General features: G+C 39.4%; 2 protein-coding genes and 2 non-coding genes across 4 annotated transcripts in view; 3 read left to right on the top strand and 1 right to left on the bottom strand.

The window, feature by feature from the left end:
• Nucleotides 1–571: 571 nt before the first annotated feature.
• On the bottom strand, nt 572–2174 carry rxfp3.3a2 (relaxin family peptide receptor 3.3a2). Its single transcript, XM_053634801.1, has one exon. It carries the CDS (start codon nt 1942–1944, stop codon nt 826–828), a length of 1119 nt encoding a protein of 372 aa, XP_053490776.1. The 5' UTR covers nt 1945–2174; the 3' UTR covers nt 572–825.
• A 6477-nt stretch (nt 2175–8651) lies between these two features.
• Nucleotides 8652–24465, top strand: part of LOC128613446 (A disintegrin and metalloproteinase with thrombospondin motifs 7) — an 81537-nt gene continuing 65723 nt past the window's right edge. The window contains exons 1-7 of the mRNA XM_053634197.1: nt 8652–9432; nt 11146–11504; nt 13169–13346; nt 13538–13725; nt 16292–16375; nt 16891–17015; nt 18740–18889. Of these exons, the coding sequence (XP_053490172.1) occupies nt 9324–9432; nt 11146–11504; nt 13169–13346; nt 13538–13725; nt 16292–16375; nt 16891–17015; nt 18740–18889 (1193 nt within the window). The 5' untranslated portion in view covers nt 8652–9323. The remainder of the gene's footprint in view (nt 9433–11145; nt 11505–13168; nt 13347–13537; nt 13726–16291; nt 16376–16890; nt 17016–18739; nt 18890–24465) is intronic.
• trnai-uau (transfer RNA isoleucine (anticodon UAU)) lies at nt 22419–22511 on the top strand. The gene is given in 2 exon segments: nt 22419–22456; nt 22476–22511. It is a non-coding gene; the product is annotated as a tRNA-Ile (tRNA).
• trnai-uau (transfer RNA isoleucine (anticodon UAU)) lies at nt 23301–23393 on the top strand. The gene is given in 2 exon segments: nt 23301–23338; nt 23358–23393. It is a non-coding gene; the product is annotated as a tRNA-Ile (tRNA).

The following is a 24465-nucleotide window of genomic DNA, read 5'->3' as shown; positions in this document are numbered from 1 at the left end:
CTTTGTTGTTTCATTTGGTGTCGGCCAAAGTCCACCCATTATTTCATAGAATAAATTCTTGGAAACAAACTTTATTCAAATACACTTCTTTGTGAATGCTTGGAATTTTGCATCCATCCACCCATCCATTTTCCACACCGCTTATCCTGCACAAGGTCACGCTGGAGTCTGGAGTCTTTCCCAGAGAACTCTGGACACAAGGCAGGGGACAACCCTGGAGCTGTGCGACAGGAAAGGGTTTTTTCCACCTCTCTGAGGTGACAACTTGGATTTACAGAATGTCTGATTTATTCTTATTATGGGCACATGCACTAATATCAGCTGTGCATTGGCTTTACAGAGGTTTCGTCAAAATGGCATCCTGTTCTATCCATTTGGCACCGCACATGCGTGTTTGTAAACAAATGTTTATCACCATGTCTGTTCTCAGACATGCATGAATGCTGTTTCTGTCTGTCTCTTCTTCACACACACACACACACACACACACACACACACACGCAAGGGCGTTTTCATTTTAGTCATCTTTAACAAAAGAAACATGAAACCAGTGATACAAAACATTGTTTAGTATTTATTTTCTTGTATTTACATGTCAAGAGTGTTGAAACGCCTGGTGCATGTATTTAAGCGGCTCAGTTCACTATTAATGGACTTCAATTAAATTCAGCTCATACGTGTTGAAGACTGACCTTCCCCACGGGTCTCTTTTGCGCACCACCTACTCAGCTTTTCTAATCTCTCCAAATGCGCGTTATTCATACGAAGAACTGTATTTGGAGCTGATAAGATATTTCACACAGTCAAATCCCAATCAAATCGCATTTAAACGGATTCTCGGTCCACGGCACCCCCGGAGCCGCGCGCTTTCGTGCCAGCAGGCGAGGAAACTCTCCAGAACAGGTTCCTCAGCATCTTCCTGAACTCTCTTCGCATTAAGCAATACAACACCGGGTTTAAACAGCTGTTCGCGTGAGCGAGGCAAACAGTCAGCGGGAACACGTACGTGTGGATCATGTAGTACGTCTTGTCCCAGCGCACCGCGTTAAATTTCACGAGCACTCCCCACAGCGTGATGGCGTGATTCGGCATCCAGCAGATGAAGAACGAAAGGACCACGACGAGCACGGATTTGGTGACTTTTGATCGTCTCTTCGGGCGGCTGCTGTTCGCGCCGATCCTGCGGCGCACGAAGCGCAAAAGTAGCGCGTTGCAGATGGACAGCGTGATCATGGGCAAGATGAAGGCGAGCACGACTTTCTGGAGGTGATAGAGCGCGAGCCAGTGGTGGCCGTCGGGAAAGCGGAGGAGGCACAGCCTCTCACCGGCGACCACTGTCACCGTGGAGAAGGCGGCCGTGGGCGCCGTGGCGATGCTCGCGAGAACCCAGAGCGCCGCGCACACGCGCTTGACCGATGTGAACCTGCGCCGCGCGCCGCTGCTTCTCACACAGCACGCCACCGACCAGTACCGACTCACGCTCATGGCCGTGAGGAAGAACACGCTGGCGTACATGTTCATCACGGTGACGGACAGCACGATCTTGCACATGGCGTTACCGAAGGGCCAGCTGAAATCCAGCGCCGCGTCCGCAGCCCAGAACGGCAGCGTGAGCACGAACTGGAAGTCGGTCACGGCTAAGTTGACGACGAAAAAGTTGATCGCGGATCTCTTCCTCCTACTCTCCCCTAGCTTCGTCTTCATCAGGAAGAACACCAGCAGGTTGCCGACCAGACCCACGGCGCACACCGCCACGTAAACCGACGAAATGATGATCCTCAGGATAAGATTTCCGTCAGCGCTCAGGTCGATGTCCTCCAGAGTGCTGAACTTGTGCAGGTGTGTTACACTCTTGTTCGGTGTCAGCCACCCGCTGAGGTTCAAAATCTCCCCCATGCTTTCCGAGAAAAGCGCAGGTGCCTTGTGCAACCTCGCACCTTCCATTGCACGCGTAATTCACCGATTATACAACTTACATCATTTCTTCCTTTTATTTTATTTGTATTATTTCGTACCAGTGCCTCTCCGTGACTCTCAGCACAGCGTCTGACAGCTGATCTCCAGCTTTTATACAATCGCGCGCGCTCGCTGATTCCCTCCCTCAAAGCGCGTGGAGTGGGCAAACCCTTGTGATTGACAGTTCACTGTGCTAATGATTGATAAGACCGAGCTGCAAAAACCCTACTTACTCATAATGTTTGTTTATTTATTTATTTATTTATTCGTTTATGCATTCAGCATTCTTTGCTTTTCCAGCATCTTCTGCATAATTGACCCCTTTCCAACAGTGACTGTGTTGAAATCAATCTTTTCACACTGAGGACGACTGAGGGACTCGTACACAACTATTACAAAAGGGACAAACATTCAGTGATGCTCCAAAAGACAACAGGATACATTAAGAGCCAGTGGGGTGTAAATTTTTGAACAGGATACATTAAGAGCCAGGGGGGTGTAAACTTTTGAACAGGATACATTAAGAGCCAGGGGGGTGTAAACTTTTGAACAGGATTATCGGTGTTAATTGTTATTATTTTGTCTTCTGGGAACCATGTAAATATCTTGTGTAGCCTCTGCAGGGCAGTATTAAATGAAACAAATAAGACCTTTAAACAAAATAATAACAACTGTGTGTACGAGTCCCTCGGTTGTCCTCAGTGTGTAAAGATGGATCAACATCATATAGTCGCTGTTGGAAAGAGGTCAAATATGCAGAAGATGCTGGAAAAGTAAAGAATGTGCAGGACCTGGAGGACTGTTCTGAAGAACAGTGGGCAGTTTAACTGCTCAGGATAAACAAGGGACTCATGAAGAACTCTCACAGAACATAAACACAGTCGCTGATCGTCCAGGTAACGACATTATTATGTATAATCGAGTATTAAGAATCGAGCGTGTGTAAACTTTTGAACTGGTTCATTTGTGTAAATTCAGTCATTATTGTGTTTTGTGGACTCTATGTAAACATCTGTTATGTGAAATAGCTTATTCAGGGCAGTACTAAATAAAAAAAACAAAAAACAACAGAGACCCTCTTTTTTTAAATTAACATTTTGCAGATTATTTGCAGATTGCAGGATGTTGTCCAAAAGTTGGCATATACTGTATACCAATAAAATCTTTAGTGTGCTAGGTTTCACGGAACAAAAATTAGTCCAAAAGTTTGCATCTTTCTTTATGTATGTGATTCAATTTAAGCAGCAGTGGTAGCTGACGCTGGATTACTTTTGGGTTTTGTATTCAAATCCTTGCATTACCAATCTGTCACAGTTGCGCCCTGGAGTAAAACCCATAACCCTCAACTGCTCAGCTATATCCTAAATTCTCATTCGCTTTGAAGAAAAAATGTCAGGTGAGCATAACTCTTCTCTAAAAATAGTCACCCTGCCTTTTCCAGGAAATAGAAATCTTTGAAACTTTGTCTGCTCACAGCTCCAAGGTCTACGGTTCGATAGATTGCTGAATCCATCCTGAATTGTCTCTAAATGTCAACGTGTGTGTGCGTGGTGCCATCCTGTCTGGGGTGTAGTCCCACCTTACATCCAATGTCCTTGAACGTCTTTGTCTAAAGATCAGTCGTACAATAGAAATTAAAGTATTTTTCTATTGTACGTTCTAACGTACATAATTTTCAATTGAAAAAAAAAAACATCATCAACTCTACATCAAATCTTTCCTCAAGCAGGGAGCACAGCAAGTTCCTTTGTCAAGTGTATGGAGGTCATCATTTTAAAAGAAACTGCAATCTACTAAGAAATGTCCTGTAATGAAGATCACAGTGAGGAGCAATCATATGTCCATTTTTTTTCATCACACGTGTAGCATGTCATGTATGCATAGATTCTTTTATCTAGCTTTATTTATTTATTTATTTATTTATTTATTTAAATAGAAACCTCAATTACCAGGGACTAAATGTATGATGCTGATCATATGTTGTCATGAGCACTCTAGTACCTAAGGCTAGTTTGAAAGAAGTACAGATACACTTATAAGATAAGATAAGATAAGATAAGATAAAACATTATTGATCCCACACTGGGGAAATTCCCTCATTACAGCAGTTCAATTACACACACAAAAAAAAAAACAGATAAAGAATACACATTAAATAGGAATAGAATTTAAAAAAAAATGTCTATATAATAGGAATAGAAAACTAAGAATAATAATAGTAAAAATAATAGTAATGGTAATATGTACACTATGAACACCTCAATGTATGTACAGATGAATACAAATATGAGTATATACAGATGGGTACCACCGCGTTTATATACAGATGTGATAAATACAGATATATATATATAGATGTGATAAATGGATTATTGCACAGTTAACAGTAGAGGTTGAGTAACAAATAGTAATAAGTGAATAATAATAAGTTCATATTGCAGAATTATTGTGAACGTGTTGGCTGATGATGTAAAAACAACTAGCAGTGCTACATTATATTGTTTTTTTGCATCAAAGAGTCTGACTGCAGTAGGGATGAAGGACCTGCGGTAACGTTCCTTCTTACACTGACGGTGCAGCAGTCTGCTGCTGAAGGCGTTCCTCAGGGACCCCGATGTCTCATACAGGGGGTGAGAGGAATTGCCCATGTGTAGGAAAATGTCTGCATTGTTTTTGTCAGTATAAACGTAGCAATAAGACTTTGACTATTCCTCTCTCTCTCTCTCTCTCTCTCTCTCTCTCTCTCTCTCTCTCTCTCTCTCTTTATTTTTCTATACATTAATCTGTGCTTACATTCAAAATAAAAACCATGATAGTCAGGCCGAGTCACTGGACACATCTGTAAACCCTGTAAGCCAGCAAGCGATCTTCTAAAAATCAGATGGGATTGAAGCCAACCCATATGGTACCTGGCAAAATATGAAAGATGTAGTATTGAAACTAAAGGATTTAAGGACAATGAGAAACAGACATATGAGTGAAGGTCAGGTATTACATTCAAAGCACAGATTCAAGTTTGAGGATTCAAGGATTGAGTGAGTAGCAGATATAGAAGTGAAGGCCATTGCATTAGCACAGTTAATACACTTGAAGCACAGATTCAGGTCCTTTATTAAATTAATTCCAGCCAAACAATGCTGGATTCTACTAGGAAAACAGTTATTGAGGATGTGACATTAGATCTGGACACATTAACAGGCCAATAAGTGTGCACTGAAGTGTGGACGCATGCCATAAGCGGGACTGGAGTCATTTCAGCAGGATGGATGAAGAGGAGCCAGAAATATTTACAATATACAACGAAATACCGTGCAACCTTCACGAGTTGCATGTTAAAAAAAAAACAGCACTGTGGAAGAACAAGTCTGTCATTTCTACATGCTTTTCTAGCACTAGCGCTTCACAAGTTGTTCACCTTGTCGGTCATTATGCGGTCTGATGACTCGCCCATCCAGTCCTGATCAGACATGGGAGTTTGTAGCTTTTGGTTATAATTCTAACATAGTTAGTGATATCTTGAACCTATAATTGGTAGATGCATATGGGGGGGCACAGTGGCTTATTGTGGTTAGCGTGTTTGTCTTGCACCTCCAGTGTTGGGAGGTCGATTCCCTCCTCCACCTTGTGTACATGGAGCTTGCATGTTCTCCCTGTGCTTCGGGGGTTTCTTCCGGATACCCTGGTTTCCTCTTCCTGTCCAAAGACATGCCTTGTAGGCTGATTGGCATCTCTAAATTGTCCGTAGTGTGCGATTGTGCCCTGTGATGGGTTGGCACCTCTTCCAGGGTGTCCTCCGCCTTGCACCCAGAGTCTCCTGTGATAGGCTCCAGGCTTCCCGTGACCCTGTGTAGGATGAGCAGTACAGAAAATTGATGGATGGATGGTATGACAAAGATTTTTTTAAACATTTGAAAACACGTTGCCAGTGTCTTTAATGGCTCTATGAAGGTCCTACAAGAGTGTGTTTCTCTATCAAACTAAAACCCAGTTAAATAACTGTTTTCTAAGCATGTACAATCAACTGGGATGGGATTTTTTTTTTTTTTTTTTAAAGAATTTGCTTTTAAGAAACAGTTGCCTATGTATATAATGACTAGCTATATTTTCTACCAAGTCTCATTCAAATTGATAAATGTGGCTTGGAGAAACCTCCTGAAATGTCATGCACACATTGAAGTTTTATTTAACTTAAACATAAATCAGACTTAATTAAAATATATAAAGCCTAAAGTATGCTTGGGATTAAAGACCATTAATAGCAGAGAAGCGTTAGTATTATTTTGGAAATGACAAATTTAGGCATATGATCCCCAGGCTTCATGTGAATGAATGGCACTGTAGTAATGTGGTTTATCATGGAGGCTTATCATGTGTGTCTAGATTTCTTTGTCTCTTTGGGACACGGTCCTCCCACACACTCCAGTGGAGGAAAAAAAAATTTGATCATGGACTGAGAGCAGCAGAAGTAGTCAGATTGTGTTGCCAGATTTGATGGTATCCCATATTAATCTAATTGTATACCTATTGAACTGGGAAACAATGCTAGATGTTGGGATTCCTAATATGGGGAACTGTGTATTTGTTAAGTATATAATTCATATATAAATTATATACATTTTGAAATCTCTTTAAAGTATGGATTTTGTCAATGCCATTATACTGGTATGGAACCATTTTATGTGAGAAAGCAACGTATTGCACATAATTCTCACAGAAAAAGAAAAAAACCCATTACTTTTTAGTGTTCACACTGACAACAATTCATGTGATATCAACTGTCTGATATCAGTCTTCCAGAATATTTACTCATCTTTTAAGTGCTGTCATTGGTCAGTCAGTAATAAAATGCATATTCTGAATTCTCTATGGCTGCACTGAATCTACCCTTAATTATAAGCTTTATAACTATGTGTAATAAAGCTTATAATTAAGGGTAGATAAATATGTTTTTTTTATTATCTTTAGCTTAAATAATCATTTTAAACAATGCATAGCACCAGCTATTAAAACATACCGATTTCTAACAGCTAAAGTCCCACTTCTTCCGTGAGCACTTAACTAACCCCTAAAATGCCAACCCCACATTATTTAAAAAAAAAAATAAAAATAACAAAAGTAAAAAAAATGTACTCTGGCTCTTACACCTCTACTCTGTGCACTTTGCTTCTCTAGAACTCAATTAATTCAATTCAATTCAATTCAATTTTATTTGTAAAGCATTTTTTTACAATGGACGTTGTTTCAAAGCAACTTTATAGAAACATATAAACACAGGATACAGATTTTAAATGTGCAAATTTATCCCAATTGGGCAAGCCGGTGGCAACGGTGGCGAGGAAAAACTCCCTAAGATGTTAAGAGGAAGAAAACCTCGAGAGGAACCAGATTCAGAAGGGAACCCATCCTCATCTGGGTAACAATGGATAGCGTAAAATGAAGTCTGTTTGGCCTTAGAAGCAACCGTAGTCCCAGCAGTCAGGAATTGGAGTAGATGAGAGCTCCATCCAGAGGTAGGGCATCCTAAGGGATCAGGCAGGTCATTATAAATCTTGTATGGTGCACTACTTGTATTGTTCTCCACTTGATATATCGCTTTGCTTGTATTTCCTCATTTGTAAGTCACGTTGGATAAGTGTCTGCTAAATGAATAAATGTAAATATTACCAAAATAGCATACTAAAGTGTGCACCTGTATTTGTTTAAATTAACATATTATTAAAAATAATGTGGTTAGCAAAGATGCTCAGTTTCACTCAGAAACATTGGAGCTGCTTGCTATATTGTGATTGGCTCATGTGGTTTCTTTCACAATGAAAAAAATATATAATTGGTTTGGATAGATTAAAGTGCAATGTTGGAACCATTTTGCTTATGTTCAGCATTGGATTTATTCCATTTGTCTGCTTTCTTGCTTTTATTTGATGTAATTGGAATGGGAAAAGTTAGCCATTAACTAGCTAGATAGTATCTAAGTGCCTAAGTGTTAGGCTAACTGGTGTTAAAGGGGTCATATGATGCCTTTTAAACATTTTTAAAAGTTCATTATTTTGTTTATTGGGTGAAATAGAATAGATTTACATGCTTTTATGCTTAAACACATTATTTTTCACATACAGTACAATATTTCATTACCTCTATTCCCAGGCTTCATGAAACGCTCCGACTGAGTTCCGGTTTCTCCAAAGCACCACCTTCCGAAAAGGTTAGAGTGGCAGCTGACCCGCTGCATTGTGATTGGTCAAAAACCTCAAACGTGTGTCGGAAATGTAACATCCCTTACCATAATGGTGAGCTTGCAAATTCCCCAAAGAATCAAACCCCTGACCCTGGAGGTGTGAGGCGAACACGCTAACCACTAAGCCACTGTGAGCCCCCCTTTGTAACTTCGCTGATCTTATACATGCACAAACAGATACACTACACACTAAAAATAGGAAAACTTTCAGAAACATCATGTGACCCCTTTAAGTTGCTAACCTGTTAGTACTAGCTATGAGAACATTAGCCTGTTCAGTTTAAAGATAATCACTGCTCAAAATGTCAGATCACCTGCAGTTCTTTTCAGAACTATAGAAATTCAGATGAACAATTTTTCCCAAAGAGAAAGAGTTCACATCTTTCACAATACTAAGTAGCTAATGGTCTAATGGTCATTTTTCAGATTTAAGGAGATATTTTGGCATGTCATCAGTGTTTTTGGACTTGGGGAGGAAACCAGAGTATTTGCGGCAGGGAGAACACTCAAGCTCACAGAGTGGAGGTGGGAATGGGACCCTCGACTCTGAAGGTGCGAGGCAAGCGTGGTAACCACTATGCCACCGTTCCCCCCTGTTTAACTGCAATTAATTCTATAAACAACACATCACATTATACTGTAATACAATCCGTTATCGTAAACATGTTAAACTATACCGTGATATAAATTAGTGGTGATATACCGCGCAGTCGCAGTATGCTATGTTTAAATCGTGCCAATCTGGCAACCCTGACAGGGCTGGGACAAAAGCGCCTTGGGATTGGAACTGAAATTTGGCAAAGTTGCAGATAGGGATGGTTCATAGCGAATCTGGGCGGGTTTGAAATCGCTACTGGGTTGGAAATTTTGTAGATTCAATCTGGCAACCTCTGCCCCAGCCCTTGAGTCAGGACTCCCGCTGCTGGCTCTGGCTCGGGTTCCTCGGGATGGCTCGCGCTGATGAGAGCTGGAAAGTTTCGGCGTAAAGAGCGCCGCATCCTGCGCTATGGCTTCACCCAGCCTGCGTCCTCGGTTAACGCACACAGGTTTACTGCGAAATGGAAGTTGTTTAAAATGACTTTCCGTGTATGAAGAAGACGGCTTAGGTGCACGAGCTTGCTCAGATTTGAGGATGCACTGGAAGCGGGTATTTTGCGCGTTTGGGTCGGCCTTCTTACTCCCAGCTGTACTTCTGACCCTTGTAGAGAGCGCAGAACCCGATGTGCTGAGTGAAATCACAGGTGAGTTGGAGTAGCATAACAGCTTTTGACCATGAATGAATGTGTTTCTGCAGGGAATCAGTCCTGCTGTCATGCGCTGAACTGAACTGCTTCTGCAAGCGCAAAAAGCTTTTGCTGTCTTTCATAGAGTATATATGTTTTCATAGAGTATATATGTTTTCATAGAGTATATATGCTTTCATAGAGTATATATGTTTCCATAGAGTGTATATGCTTTCATAGAGTAGATATGTTTTCATAGAGTAGGCCTATGTATGCTTTCATATAGTATATATGTTTTCATACAGTATATAAGTTTTCATAGAGTAGGCCTATATATGCTTTCATAGAGTATATATGTCGTCATAGAGTATATATTCTTTCATAGAGTATATATGCTTTCATAGAGTATATATGTTTTCATAGAGTATATATTCTTTCATAGAGTATATATGTGTTCATAGAGTATATATGTTTTCATAGAGTAGGCCTATATATGTTTTCATAGAGTATATATGTTTTCATAGAGTATATATGCTTTCATAGAGTATGTTTTCATAGAGTATATATGTTTTCATAGAGTAGGCCTATATATATTTTCATAGAGTATATATGTTTTCATAGAGTATATATGTTTTCAGTTCCCTTGCAGAGATCTTGGAAAACATCAACTTTGTAATGCATAAGAAACCACTCTGCAAAAACAAACAAACAAACAAAAAAAACAACAACTATTAGTTTATTTTTGATCAGTTAATAGGCTGTGAATTCATTATGTGATGCTCCGTGCTTTCATTGATTTCTTCATAGTGCAGCTGAGTGCAAAAGTTTACACCTCGATTGCTTCTGGATGAAACAGGGTTTATAATAACGCGTAACATCTATTTTTCATAGATGTTTTTCATCTATGAAAAATAGATGTTACGCGTTATTATAAAGGATAAATTAATCGATAAATAAAGACTTTTCCAGAACTATTTTGAAGAATTAGGACAGGCAGGTTTGATCAGAAGGAAATGGGGGTGAAATCTAAAAGCAAGAGCACTCAAAACCTGTTTAGAGAGTACAAAAGAAGGAGATTACGAACGCCAAATGTTGGGCCGAAACTTTATTCACCGATGTTAATATCATATTTAGGAAGGAAGATGTCAAATTTAAAATGATTTTTGCTATGGACATCTTAGCACAGTTAGACAATGTGACCATCTTTGTCTTATCTATGGCATGAATTAATAGTCTTCATTTTTTGTCACATTTCTTTTTAAACAGCCAACCTTCCAAAGTTAAACACCTTTGAGGTCAAATGAAATGTTATAAAACTAGCGTTTGTGTGCTGTTTCCTGTCTGATGGCCTAGATCGCCACACTGTGGTTGGTTCTGGAGAGGAAACTTGCTTGTCCTCTGTTGCTCTCTGCTGGTTCATGACATCTGGGTCAAAATTAGAACAATGCTCTCAGTTGAAAGAGTTTTATATACAATGGAAGATTCTGCCTAAGCCTCCTGAGAAATGCATGAATAAACATGATGTCTTGAAGCCCCATATGCTTAGGTTGTTTTTTTTTTTTTTTAAAGTTAGCATTGTTTCAGGCAGAAATGTTTTGTTTGCGTGTAGATGAAAGCAATACCGCTGTATCGCTGGAAAATAGAACATGCATACAGTACTCATTAATTCTTACAGTAACATAAGGCGAGTTCTGTAATAACAAATCATAACCATCTGGATGTCTTCTGCAGGTAGCTCTCCTCTCCAGTACGAGATTGTTCACCCACAGAGAGTGGATTCAGATGGAGCTTTTATCTCGAACCTCGTGTCCTACCGTGTGAGTCGAGTCCGACGGAGGCAGACTGTGGACAGCATCGAAAGCCTGCCTCATGTTTTCTACCATTTACAATACAATGGCGAGGACTTGCTTTTCAACCTCACCCTGAACCCATATCTGCTAGCTCCTGGTTTTCTTACAGAACGGCGGTACGGTGGCCTCCAGAGCTCCACGTTACATTCTCCCGGCAATTCTCTGTGCTACTTCCTTGGAGAAGTTTGGAGTGAATCAGCTGCCAAAGGTCAAGCAGCTGTGAGCACCTGTGATGGCTTGGTATGCGAGCTGGATCAAATATGACAGGGTGATGTTTAATAAGGGAATAGCATACATTCTCATGTCATGAACATAGCTATGGGATTGCCCCTTGTTCCTTTAGATTTCTACAAAATAAGGAACCTAGGCAGCTCCTTCTGTAATAGAAACTATAAACCCTCATTTATCACTCATAATAACCACTTAAACCACAGTGCTGTTGAGTTCTCTATTCTGATTGGTCGAAAAATGCAGGGTGGGATTGACCAAAGGTGACTTTTACGTGAGGAGACGTTTATGTAGCATTTATGGAAGGACTCTCCAGTGTCAGTCGGTATCAGAGGTAAAATCGTAACTAAAGAGAAAGTTTTGCAGAGAGATTAAAGAGAGTTTATAGCTGATATAACGTAAGTGAGAACAGGAACTACCTGGCATTCCATAACATGAAATGTAATTATAAATGGATCAAATTTGATTATTTTCCTAAAACAGCATGCCCCATTATGTTTTATTTCGACTTACATGTACTACTGTGATATGCACCGCAAGGAAGAAAGGTTTTTAAATAGCTTATATTAATATTTTTGGACATTTCATGAAGCGGGTTCTAAAATGAGAAAGTTTTTATTATTTGTGACTTTTTATGTCATTGGAAAAAATTCATGCGGTAGCTACTTGAAAAGAACGTCCTGTTAACATCCTGAAACACTTTTCTCAGCATCATTTGTATAATCAGGTATTGATTCCTTTAGTGGTTTGATATTAAAATCAATTTTTTTTGCAGATATTGACTATTAAATCGTGAACATGTCTTGTGAGCACGTACCATAAATATCTCTTGCCTTTGCCTTTAACAACTTAGTTTTATTTTATTGGAACAACCTAAATCTAATCTAATCCTAAATCTTAATCAGACTAATTATACACATTAGGCACCACATATTTATGTTGTACAGTTAATCCTAGCACCACTTGAGTCCTTCATTTATTTATAAGCTTAATGGTTTTACCCTCCATAATGCACTCTTTTAGAGTCACATTAGAGTCATACTAAACAAGAGGACCAGTTCATAAGCTCTACAAACATCTCCATTTCCCTATTTAATTGCTCTTCGATATCACAGTAGGTGTTCCATGTGTATAAAAACCTTTGCCAGACAGTGTTTATTTACCATATAGCTACCATTTACCAAGTGCTAGCACTTTTTATTTATCTTAGGGTTAACTAGTTGACCCAACGAATGCCTTGTTAATAAAGCACTCGTTTAGAGTGTCATTAGGACTGGATAGCTTCCTTGAATACGAAGATTCAGATGTTTTTTGGAACTATTCCTTACTTTACTATACCTTTTCTAATTGTCCATTTTGTATATACATTTTTTGTTTTTATCTGTGATACTAAAAGGGATTCAACTGTAACCAAAGTAGTAAAACTTTTGACAGGCAGTGTAGCAACTTTGTGTGTTGCCTGTTTGAATGTAATGTGTAATTCTTGAGTTTATTATATGGCTTGGTTCTTTGTGAACAAGCTCAAAATAGAAACAACACTACAACCTCAGTTTCCCCCCCCCCCCCCTCGTGTCCTTTATATAGCCCGAGGGAAAGTCCAAGCAGGGAGGATATGCCTTGGATTGGTGAGGCTTGTAATTAGTGTCAGTTTGGGCTGACCTTGGCGTTTTCTGTAGACAGGGCTGTTTAAACTCTCAGAGGAGGAATTCTTCATCAGGCCGCTGGAGCAGACACACAGATCAGAAGCACCACAGGCTCATGTCATTTACAAGCGACATACTACTGAGCACAGCAGCCAGCTGGTGCAGCCTTTATACGAAGGGAAAACATCCAACGGGACCTGTGGAGTCAAAGGTGAAAGACCAGGACTACTTCAACTACTGTAGATTTATCAGTTACAACCAAATGGTATGGATTTGTAAAGTGACATCCATCCACCTGTATAGCTTCATCCATAGAGATAAGATTGCGCCGAATGCTGATAAAGCCTAAAAGTGTACTGATTAATAGTAGAGAGATACTGATTGAGATGTTTACTCTGTCAGATGTTCAGGGAAGAGCACATCGAGTAGAGAGACAGCGAGAACGCTGGGAGAAACGGCATCACCGGAGGAGACGGCGCTCCATCAGCAGGGAGAAATGGGTGGAGACTCTTGTGGTAGCCGACCCAAAAATGGTGGAGTACTATGGCAAGAACGGAGCGGAGAGCTACGTCCTAGCAGTCATGAACATTGTGAGTATATCCATAATCCGTTCATTACAACTGTTTGCAGTCGGATTTCAGACTCCCATCTCCTTTTTTTATTTTACAGTCTTAAAACTTTTCTTACTTTTATACCTGTACAAATTTGAATGGGGAATAACTTTAGACAGTGCTTACAGTCAAGTGCAAATGTTTGGATACCCTTGGGACAAAATTTAGCTGGCTTAAGGCTGGGTAAGAATAGCCCGATTTTGATTTTGTAGACAAAAATCGCAAGTTGAAAAAGAATCGGTCCTAGAACGCATACTGTGATGAGCTGAACAGCAGTGACCAAAGACAGCTGACGAAAAAGTTCTAGCAGTTTAAAAAATTTTTTTTATTAAAATCTCAAAGTGTGAGCACTGCTACGATGCTTGTCTAAAATCCACCAATAGGAGGACACCATAGGATTATGCAAAATTCACACGACCGCTACAAATATAGTAGTGGCTATGTGGAAACATAAATGAACCATGTTGTGAGGGCCTGAATGCTTTGGTACCTTTTTCCAGATGGCAGGAGGGTGAAGAGTGTATGTGAGGGGTGTGTGAGGGGTATGTGAGGGGTGTGTGGGGTCATCCACAATGCTGGTGGCTTTGTGGTTGCAGCATGTGGTGTAAATGTCTATGATGGAGGGAAGAGAGACCCTGATGATCTTCTCAGCTGTCCTCACTATCCTCTGCAGGGCTTTGTGATCTGATAAGGTGCCATTTCTGAACCAGATAGTGATTCAGCCGCTTTGGATGCTCTCAATACTTCCTCTGTAGAACGTTGTGAGGATTAGGGGTGAGAGATGGGCTTTTTTCAGCCTTCACAGAAAGTAGAGACACTGCTGGGCTTTCTTGTCTCTAGCATCCTTATTTAATTTAACTCTATTTTTCTGTGAAATGTTTTCCATGATTTGGATTGATGTCTTCATGCAAATAAATCTGTAGACCATTTTGAAATTCTTTTTAATTGCGGATAAATTATAAAGTAGACCTTCCGTTTTTGAAAATCAATCTTTCACGTGAAGCTCAGCTTCCAGACCACTTATTTTTTTAACATAACTATCCAAAAGTGCAGTTTTTGTTGGCTTTCATGACCATTTCAAGTTTTTTCCTCATGTTCCTAACACCAGAAATCTGTGAACTCTGCAGAAGGCTATGGGCTGCTCTGAGATATCTTTCCTCCTGTTGGACTGGATCCAAGTCATCTGACTTGACTATAATACAGCTGCAGACCCTTAGACACATTTACTTTTTAGACACATTTACGCTTAGGAGTTCTTTCGCCTGGCTGAGCTGCTGCTACTGAGATCCGTGTTAAAGGAAAAGACACTTGGTTGTGTTGGACAGGCTTGTTGTAAAGAGGAAACGTTCTGTTTCCGCAGTTTAATGTGAATCAGCTTTTTAAAACGATCCTTCTTCCTTTGTACGTTGTTCCTTTGAGTGTGTCTGACTGATGTGCGTTAATGTCCGACGTCTTGAGTGAGAAAGACTGATTTGACAAATGACTTTCCTCCTTTTTAGCCAAGAAGAAAAGTTGAATATTTCCCAGGTAGTTGAGGCTGAAAAGTGAACAAAGAACAAAGCCTGTATGACTTTTTTATTTGCTCTGCTATGGGTTTCTCTCTCTTTTTGTTTTTTTTTTTGCATGGAAAACCCTCCAGTCTTTGCAGCCTGGAATGTTCTTAGAGACAAGAGAGAATGAATGAGAGCTTTATATCTTGGAATAAGAGAATGACGTGACAGAGACAACAGCAAAAAATTCCTAATCTTAGATAATAGCTAGGAATTCAACAGACAGGACAGTGCATTCAGGATTTGTTTTTTGTTTTTTTTTTGCCTAATAAGTAGGCATATGTTTCCTATTACCAAAGAATTTCATATTCATTGTTTTTCTGCTGACAAACTGGAGATTATAATTTACAGGCTACAGAATCAATAGGAAATGATTATAAATAAACCCTGCTGTTTCCTGACAGCATCATCTCAACCATGTCTTTCAGACTGTGCTCGCGTTTTAGTGACCTGAGCTGAATTCAGAGTCACCCTCACATAGATGGCAGCCTGTTATCGACCAGCAGCAGACATATGCCTCCTTAGCCTCTACTGATTTCTGTGTCTTTCAGCCAATTTGCACATTTAATGAGCCTGACCCTGGTGTTAACAGATACTCTCAGGAGTATGGTTTTAAGCTCCTTAAGGGTAATTAGCTGAAATAATCATGCTTTTAGACATTGTTTACTAGCACAATGCAAATCAAACTTGACTGTGAAAGCAGCGCTCCATAGACGCCAAAGCTAAGCACCCATCCACCATCTTAGACACTCTGAGGACAAGTGGTTGATATTCTGTTATTGGAATTCATTAGTCTATTGTTAGTAACATTTTTACCTGTTATTATGACGTTAAAGTATTTTAGTTTCTTTATTGACTCACAACTTTTGACTATCTGATGCGGCAGACTTTACTCCAGACGTGTCAAAATATTCCAGCCAAAGTGTATGAAGTGCCATTTTTGCATTGATTCTTTATCTATATTTATGAGTCACTCTGCTGTTTTTTTTTTGCAGGTTGCAGGGCTGTTTCGGGACCCGAGCATTGGAAATGCCATCAATATCGTTGTTGTGCGTCTCATTCTACTAGAACAAGATGAGGTGAGCCAGCCAGTAAATCGAGAGCCAGCCAGAAAATAAAGGAGCTACTTAGTACTCGTTACTGGTGGATTTACAGTAGTGGGTACATTTAATACTACAAAATGATGTTTACTTTTCTACCATAGTGCCATCAGTATTGTGGGTTTTGTGTCTCATTCTGCTAGAACAAGGTAACGTGAGCCAGCCAGTAAATAGAGAGCCAGCCTGTAAATAAAACGTTAGCCAGTAGTGATAATTTGGATTGGATTTACAGTAGTGCGTACATTTAAAACTGCAAAATAATGGTTGTGTTTCTACATTATAATGCTGTTAGTAGTGTGATTGTGCATCTATGTTTATGGTTCAGTCACATGTTTTCCATGAGTTGTCTAGTTGCTTTTTGAGATAGTGAAAATACTTGGAGCCACAGATCTCTCTCTCGCTCTCTAGGATTTGCAGTATCAAGTGCTTTAATTGCTTTAATAGATTGATTGCTATTGTTGTTTTTTTTGTATTTCTTGTTATGTTGCAATCAGGAAGACTTGAAAATCACTCACCATGCAGACAACAGCCTCAGCAGCTTCTGCAAATGGCAAAAGCACTTGAATATAAAGGGAGACGAACATCCAGTCCATCATGATGTAGCTGTTCTACTTACAAGGTGCTTATATAAATATATCGGTATTGCGTTATAGTAACTGACATTGTTTAACAGATTAGTTGACATGCCATTAACATTAATACACCATTAGGAACATTAAGAAAGTCATTGAAAAGTCCACAATAACCAACATGAACAACACATTAATGAACATGTTTGCAACTCTTAACGGGAAGAATGTTAAAATTTACACCTGGAGACCAGAGTTCAGTAAGCTATCATCATTTACTAACATACCATAATTGGTGTTATTGCTCATTTATATGAACTTGGATATGTCAATGATTAAGTAAGCAGTCAGTGCAGGTATATTTCATTAACATTTAAATAAACATTAGTTAACACACATGCAAAGTTTGTTACTTTGTTAACATTGGTGACATTCATGGTTTGTTCATGTTAACTAATGCAGAAAATGATGTTAGTCAAGGGAACCTTAATGTAAAGCAGATGTATTTAAATTGTGGGCATAAAGACAAAAAAAAATCAATATTTAAATGATTGTATCAGACCCGCCAACCATTACTTATTTATACTTTAACATCGGAGTAAGCTAGAATGAGTTATAACTCAATAATACGCCGCAAAAAAAAAGCCGTCTACTTTTACTCATAATAAAAACAGCAGGTGAGCCAATCGATAAATAAATCAGGAATGATTGACAGTCCTGTCCCCTTCCCTGTCTCACTTCAAGAATCTTTTGGTTTGTGTTCTTGTAAGATAAGGCCTTACATTTTTTTTTTTTTTAAAGGGGAAGAAGTCTTATGTAAAGCATTACTAATATATAAATGATAAATATATAAAATTATTGGTGACTTATGAATGGAATCATGACACAGTGCATAAAAAAAGGAAAAGTGTAGTTCTATAAATAAATAAATAAATAGTTTATAATTCAGCTGCAGAATCATAACCTTAGTATTGACTGATTCAGTGATGAATGTTGCTTTGCCTTGTACCTCAATATATAGTGCAGTATTATATGACCACTGTTGTTTTTCAGCTTTTTGTGTGAAATGCGCTGTGCATGTAAAGGGTGCACCTTTTTTTCCCTTCTTTTTTTGAGATACAGTGGCAGGGGTGGACATGTCATAAATCCAGTGTGCTGCCCAGTCCCATGTTTGGTTGCTATTTATTTATTTGGAAACTAAATAATGTATGGCAGATTAGTTATCTACTTAAGTGCGTTTATATAGACTAAGGGAAACTAAATTTTGTATAAAAATTATACTCTTCTAACAAAGTTTCTAATGTTGGGCATCATGTTTATGCCCTTGACAAAAAAGTTAGCAAGAAGCTGACCAGTGTTTTGGCTGTGGTGTTCTGTCCTCACGTGTCAAGTAAAACATGGCTATCATCTTTGTTTACTTATAGCAGGAGAGTTATTAGACAGCTACTGTATTACAAGTATTACAAGTACTGAATAAAAACTTTTTTTTGTAAAAGTCAGCAACAACTACTTTTTCTGGTTGTTAAAAAATAGTCTCTAATGCATCATGTGATATACTATGATACTATGATTATATTTTCTGCCTTTCAGCAAAGTTCTGAGCTATTTCTGCTCATAAGTTGTTGCACTTGCTCTGCACAGCAGTAAGAGGAATAAAGAGAATGCCAGACTCTTCAGTGTTTGGGGAATGAAACATGGCCAGGCGGTTAGATGAGCTCTTGGAGACGTTTCTGTACTTAATATAGGCATGAGTAACACTTTCTCTTTGGCACAGGAAAGACATTTGCGCTTCTACCAACAAGCCATGTGAGACGCTGGGGCTCTCTCATGTGGCGGGAATGTGTCAACCTCATCGCAGCTGCAGCATTAACGAGGACACGGGTCTGCCGCTGGCCTTCACCGTAGCACACGAGCTGGGACATAAGTAAGTCATCCACCAACAGTGCTACTATAATCCTCAGGTTTCATCATTAATCCCTGTTCTGTTTGGGTCAGGATGAGCCGAGGTACGTTTTTAATCAAAGTGGAACAGTACTGAAAATGATTTCTTTTTTGTGCATGGCTCTATTTTTCTGAGCAAGAACATTTTTGAATACAGGTTATTTTTAGTAGAAATGGATTTGAAATGGCTGTAGCTGAACTTCAGCAAGAGTGACTTGTGAGTAGTCATATACTTATACACTGATCAGCCGTGGCATTAAAACAACCTGCATAATATTGTGTAGGTCCACCTTGTACCACCAAAACAGCTCTGATCCATCAAACCATGGACTCCACAAGACCTCTGAAGGTGTGCTGTGGTATCTGACACTAATAAGTTATCAGTAGATCCTTTAAGTCCTGTAAGTTGTGAGGTGGGGCCTCCATGGATCGGACTTGTTTGTCCAGCTCATCCCACAGATGATCATTCGGATTGAGATCTGGGGAATTTGGAGGCCGGGTCAACACCTTGAACTCTTTGTCATGTTCCTCAAACCATTCCTGAACAATTTTTGCAGTGTGTCAGGGAGCATTATCCTGCTGAAAGACGCCACAGACATTAGGGAATACCATTGCCATGAAGGTGTGTACTTGGTCTGAAACAGTGTTTAGGTAGGTGGTACGTGTCAAAGTAACATCCACATGAATGCCAGGACCCAAGGTTTCCCAGGAGAACATTGCCCAGAGCATCACACTTCCTTCCTTCTTCCCATAGTGCATCCTGGAGCCATCTCTTCCCCAGGTAAGCGACACACACACATGATGTCCACATGATGTAAAAGAAAACGTGATTCATCAGACCAGGCCACCTTCTTCTTTAGCTCCATGGTCCAGTTCTGATTCTCACATGCCCATTGTAGGTGCTTTCAGCATGGGCACTCTGACCGGTCTGTGGATACACTGCCCCATATGCAGTAATATGCACTTTTGTTAGGTACTAACCACTGCATACCAGGAACACCCCACCAGACCCAGGACCCACCCCAGGAGATGCTCTGACTCAGTTGTCTAGCCATCACAATCTAGCCCTTGTCAAAATCGCTCAGATCCTTACGCTTGCCCACTTTTCTTGCTTCAGACACATCAACTTTGAGAACTAACTGTTTGCTTGCTGCCTAATATATCCCAGCCCTTGACGGGTGCCATTGTAATGAGATAATCAATGTTACTCGCTTCACCTCTCAGTGATTTTATAGTGATTATAGGAAAGTAATCAACTTTAAGGTGGTAACAGTATCGCCGTTTTGTGTGGGCCACATTACCACTATGGTGGTGATTATTTTGTAAGAGCACATCCTTGGTGTTGTATAGTGCTTTCGCAGGGCTCCTGTGGTTCAATCGGTCAGAGCGCTGTACTTATACAGCAGTACAAGTGAAGCAATGCTGAGGTTGTGAGTTTGAGCCTCACCTGGAGCACAGATTTTAAGTTCATCTTACAACCTTAGTCATTCCAATGGTCAATTTTCAGTGTAGCTGGAATTATACTTGGAGATCATGTGTTGACTTGTGATAGATCATTGGTTGCTCAGTGGTTAAGACTGTGGTTTACTTTGTCTGAGGGTTGGTGGTTCAAGCCGCAAAACTGACATGTTGTACCTAATTTACACTTAGCTGCTCCAGGTGAACTCTATCATTTCTGACCTAACAACTTGGGCTATATGATATACTGAAGATACAACTTTACATCCTCTAACTGTTACAAAGCTCTGGCACTGGAGACTCCTTCCATAAATGTTACATAAACATCTCCTCACAGCAAACGTCACCATGTCAACAGTTAGACGTTTTTAATCCTTTTATGTGGCGCGTCCTCCATACAAGTTCAATAGAAGCATAAGCTATTACTATAGAAACAATAGCATATTAGAACAGTACATTAATATAAACCTGTGATTTGCTGTTATAACAAAAATATACAGCTTCCAACCAATCAATATCAAGAATTCAACAGTATTGTTGCATAACCAATTTTAACACCATATACCTTGTTTGATGTGGATAGCTGTTAAAAAAAGTCTTAACTCGCTAGCAGATATTAGCTTCTTTCAATCGAATAGCATGTCTGCTTCCATAAATTCTGTTTATATTATTAATGCCCTCATTCTAATACATTAACGTACACATGGACTTTGTTTCATTTAGCTGTTACCAGGGAATAGCATTAGCATAACAGAGATAAAACGATTACAGTGAAGTGTAATGTAGCAGGCCTAAAGAGATTACTGTGAAGAGTGTAAAATGTGATTATCCTGCTTTGATTATTCTCATTCGTGTACACTGAAAGTACAGTGGGCGTTGTATTGGGCCGAGCACTCTGATTAAGCATCATAAACAAGCCTGGGTTGAAGGTAATGTCAAGGGACTTTAATGAATTGCAGATTACCTGTCTGTATGCTAATGAGGAGCGGTGTAGGTATTGGTGTCGGAGTCAGTACCACCTCACCCATCACACAAACGAGGTTTTAAAAGCAAAATCGCAGCGCATCTGTATGCATGAGAAACATCGTAAAGAGATGTGGTCTTCATCAAAGATGAATGTGGTCTTCATCAAAGGAATCCTGTTATGTTTGATTATGTGTTGCGAGGCACTTTGGAGGCTCATGTGTTATTTGTTTCCCTGTAATGCCTTTGATAATTGCTTTGGGTAACACCTATTATGACTATAATTATCATGGAATTTTTTTGAAAACACAAGACATGTAAATTACAATTAATATTTGCATCAATCATAATAGTTCATCTGGAAAAAAAACTGAGCTGCATCACAGGAAACATGGCATATTGGCATCTTCTTTAAAAAAAAACAACAAATATGGCTTGTACATCTTATTAGAATACTTTCATACATGTTTACACCACGGTGCTGCTGAATTCTGAAATCTGATGAGAAGGCATTGATTTATTTTCTGTAACATTAGTGCAGAATGTAAGGTAAATTCCAGGTATATCAGTGCACACATTCTAATAACCTACGTTATTGTTTCTATAGTAACAACTTGTGCACTGACTTGCATGGCGGACGTTCCACATAAACACATTAACAAGGTGTGTATTTGTTAACGTGGTGATATTTTCTGTAAGGTGAAGTATATGTAACATTTTTGGAAGGAGTCTCCGGTGTCAGCGCTTTGTTACAGTCAGAGGTAAACGTTTGAAAGTCTTCGGGATGATGGACTACATTTTTTGTTTGTTTATCTTCAAGAGAGTGAGAAAAAAAGAGACTTGTGAGGAAAGGACTAAAAAAGTAATTAAACAGAACGACGTGCCTTTCTTTAATAAATGATTTATTGGCAATTTACTGTGGAATATGAGGAACAAAACACTTCAAGACATTCTATTATAGGAAAGTTTTTTATATTATAATCAACTTTAGTGTGGTAATAGTATCGCCGTATTATGTTGGCCACATCTTCACAGTGGTGGTGATTTTTCTGTAAGAGCACATCCTTGGTGTTGTATACTGTTTTTACATAGCTCCAGTGGCGCAATCGGTCAGCGCGCGGTACTTATACAGCAGTACAGGTGAAGCCATGCCGAGGTTGTGAGTTCAAACCTCACCTGGAGCATGGATTTTAAACACAGCCTCCAAACTTTCAGTGTGGCCAGATTATACTGCAATATGCATATAAAGAGCACAAGCTCTCTTAATGATTATGGATGGACTTTACTAGATTGTCAGTTGGAAACGGCAGTTTCTTCCTACCTCCCAAAAACATGCCAGTAGTTGTATTGGCTAAAATAAAATAACTTGGGTGTGAATGTGTGTGCATTGCTAAGTGTGAGGTGTATCCCCACTTCACACTTAGTGTTCCTGGCAAAGGTTCTTGGTCCACCACAAGCCCTGATCAAGATAAATCACTTACTAAAAGTGCGTGGTGGGACATGAGTGCGGTACTTATACAGCAGTACAGGTGAAGTACAAGCCTGGAGTGGTAATGGAGGACAGTCTTTAAGAGCAGCCTACAGCCATACTCTTACCAAAGCATGACTTTCAGTGTAGCCAGAATCATACTTCAATATGAATATAAAGAGCACAACCAGCTCCAGAGTCCCAGGCTCAACCAATACAATTCAGAATTCTCTGGTTTCCTCGCATCTGCCAAAAACATGCCAGAGTAAAAACAACAGTCCAAAGTATGTAAAATGGCACCACCACATCGTAACCGTAGGGGCACTGAGAACAATATTATTTAAAGCAATATGACTTAAATAACCAAACTAAAACAAACAAAACGGTGACAGGAGAGGCAGGAAGACGCGCCAGCGTACCCTGTCAACCTGAGGAAACCCAATCTGAGGAAACCAGACAACCTGGATGAAACCCAAACAATTCATCAGACTAACCCTCAATCAGGGCTCCAGTGGCGCAATTGGTCAGCGTGTGGTACTTATACAGCAGTACAGGTGAAGCAATGCTGAGGTTGTGAGTTCGAGCCTCACCTGGAGCATGGGTTTTAAACACCGCTTCCATTCACTGTGACCTGATTGTACTGCAATATGCATATAAAGAGCACAAACTCTCTTAATGATTATGAATGTATTGTGCTGGAAGAATTATATGTTCATTAACAACAGTTTCTTCTTACCTCCCAAAAACATGCCAGTAGCTGTATTGGCTAAAATAACTGAGGTATGAATGTGTACCTAATGTGTACCATGGCAATACTGAGCTTTTGAGTTCAAGCCTCACCTGGAGCATAGATTTTAAGAGCCGCCTACGACCACGCTCTTACTAAAGGATGACTTTCAGTGTGGCCAGAATCATACTTCAATATGAATATAAAGAGCTCAACCAATACAATTCAGGGATCTCTGATTTCCACCCACTTGCCAAAAACATGCCAGTAGCTGGATTGGCTAAAATAACAGGTATGAATGTGTACCTAATGTGTACCATACATAGAGATATGTAATGTTTATTTAATGATATTCAAGAAAACATATTGTTTGGACATGAAATAAGTTTTTAAGTTCTTTGTCCGATACCAGTCAAAGAACCAGAATATTGTTTGGAGTAGATATGAAATAAGTGTAATGTTATTAAATATTATAAAGGTATTTATATGTTTATATTACATTTACCCATACTGTCCCACTCCCAAAACAAACAAACAAAAAACCTCCCCAACTAGAGTCCCCCAGTGTATCTTGGCCATTTCCACCAGTATTAAACAATAATAAACTTATGGTCTAAATATATCTACAGTTTCCAGTGACTAAAATTTCAGCAGTTTTCAGTGACTAAAACTAGACTAAAATGCTAATGGTTTTCTTTGACTTAGATAAGACTAAAATGCCCAGACTTTTAGTCAAGTAAAACTAGACTAAAAACAGAATAAAATTGACTAAACATGCTAAAAACTATCAAGGATATTTGACACAGGACTAAGACTAAGAATTGCTGACAACATTAACATTATTTCACACCTACAATCAATATAGAGCCTGTTTCTGGGAAGTCTGAAGATACTAGACAACCTGGATGAGACCCGCACAATTAATCGGAATCACCATCAATCA

The sequence above is a fragment of the Ictalurus furcatus genome, chromosome 10 (assembly GCF_023375685.1).
Source record: "Ictalurus furcatus strain D&B chromosome 10, Billie_1.0, whole genome shotgun sequence".
Classification (NCBI taxonomy): domain Eukaryota; kingdom Metazoa; phylum Chordata; class Actinopteri; order Siluriformes; family Ictaluridae; genus Ictalurus; species Ictalurus furcatus.
Note: the sequence above shows the minus strand (reverse complement) of the source record. Positions and strands in the feature narration are given on the sequence as shown.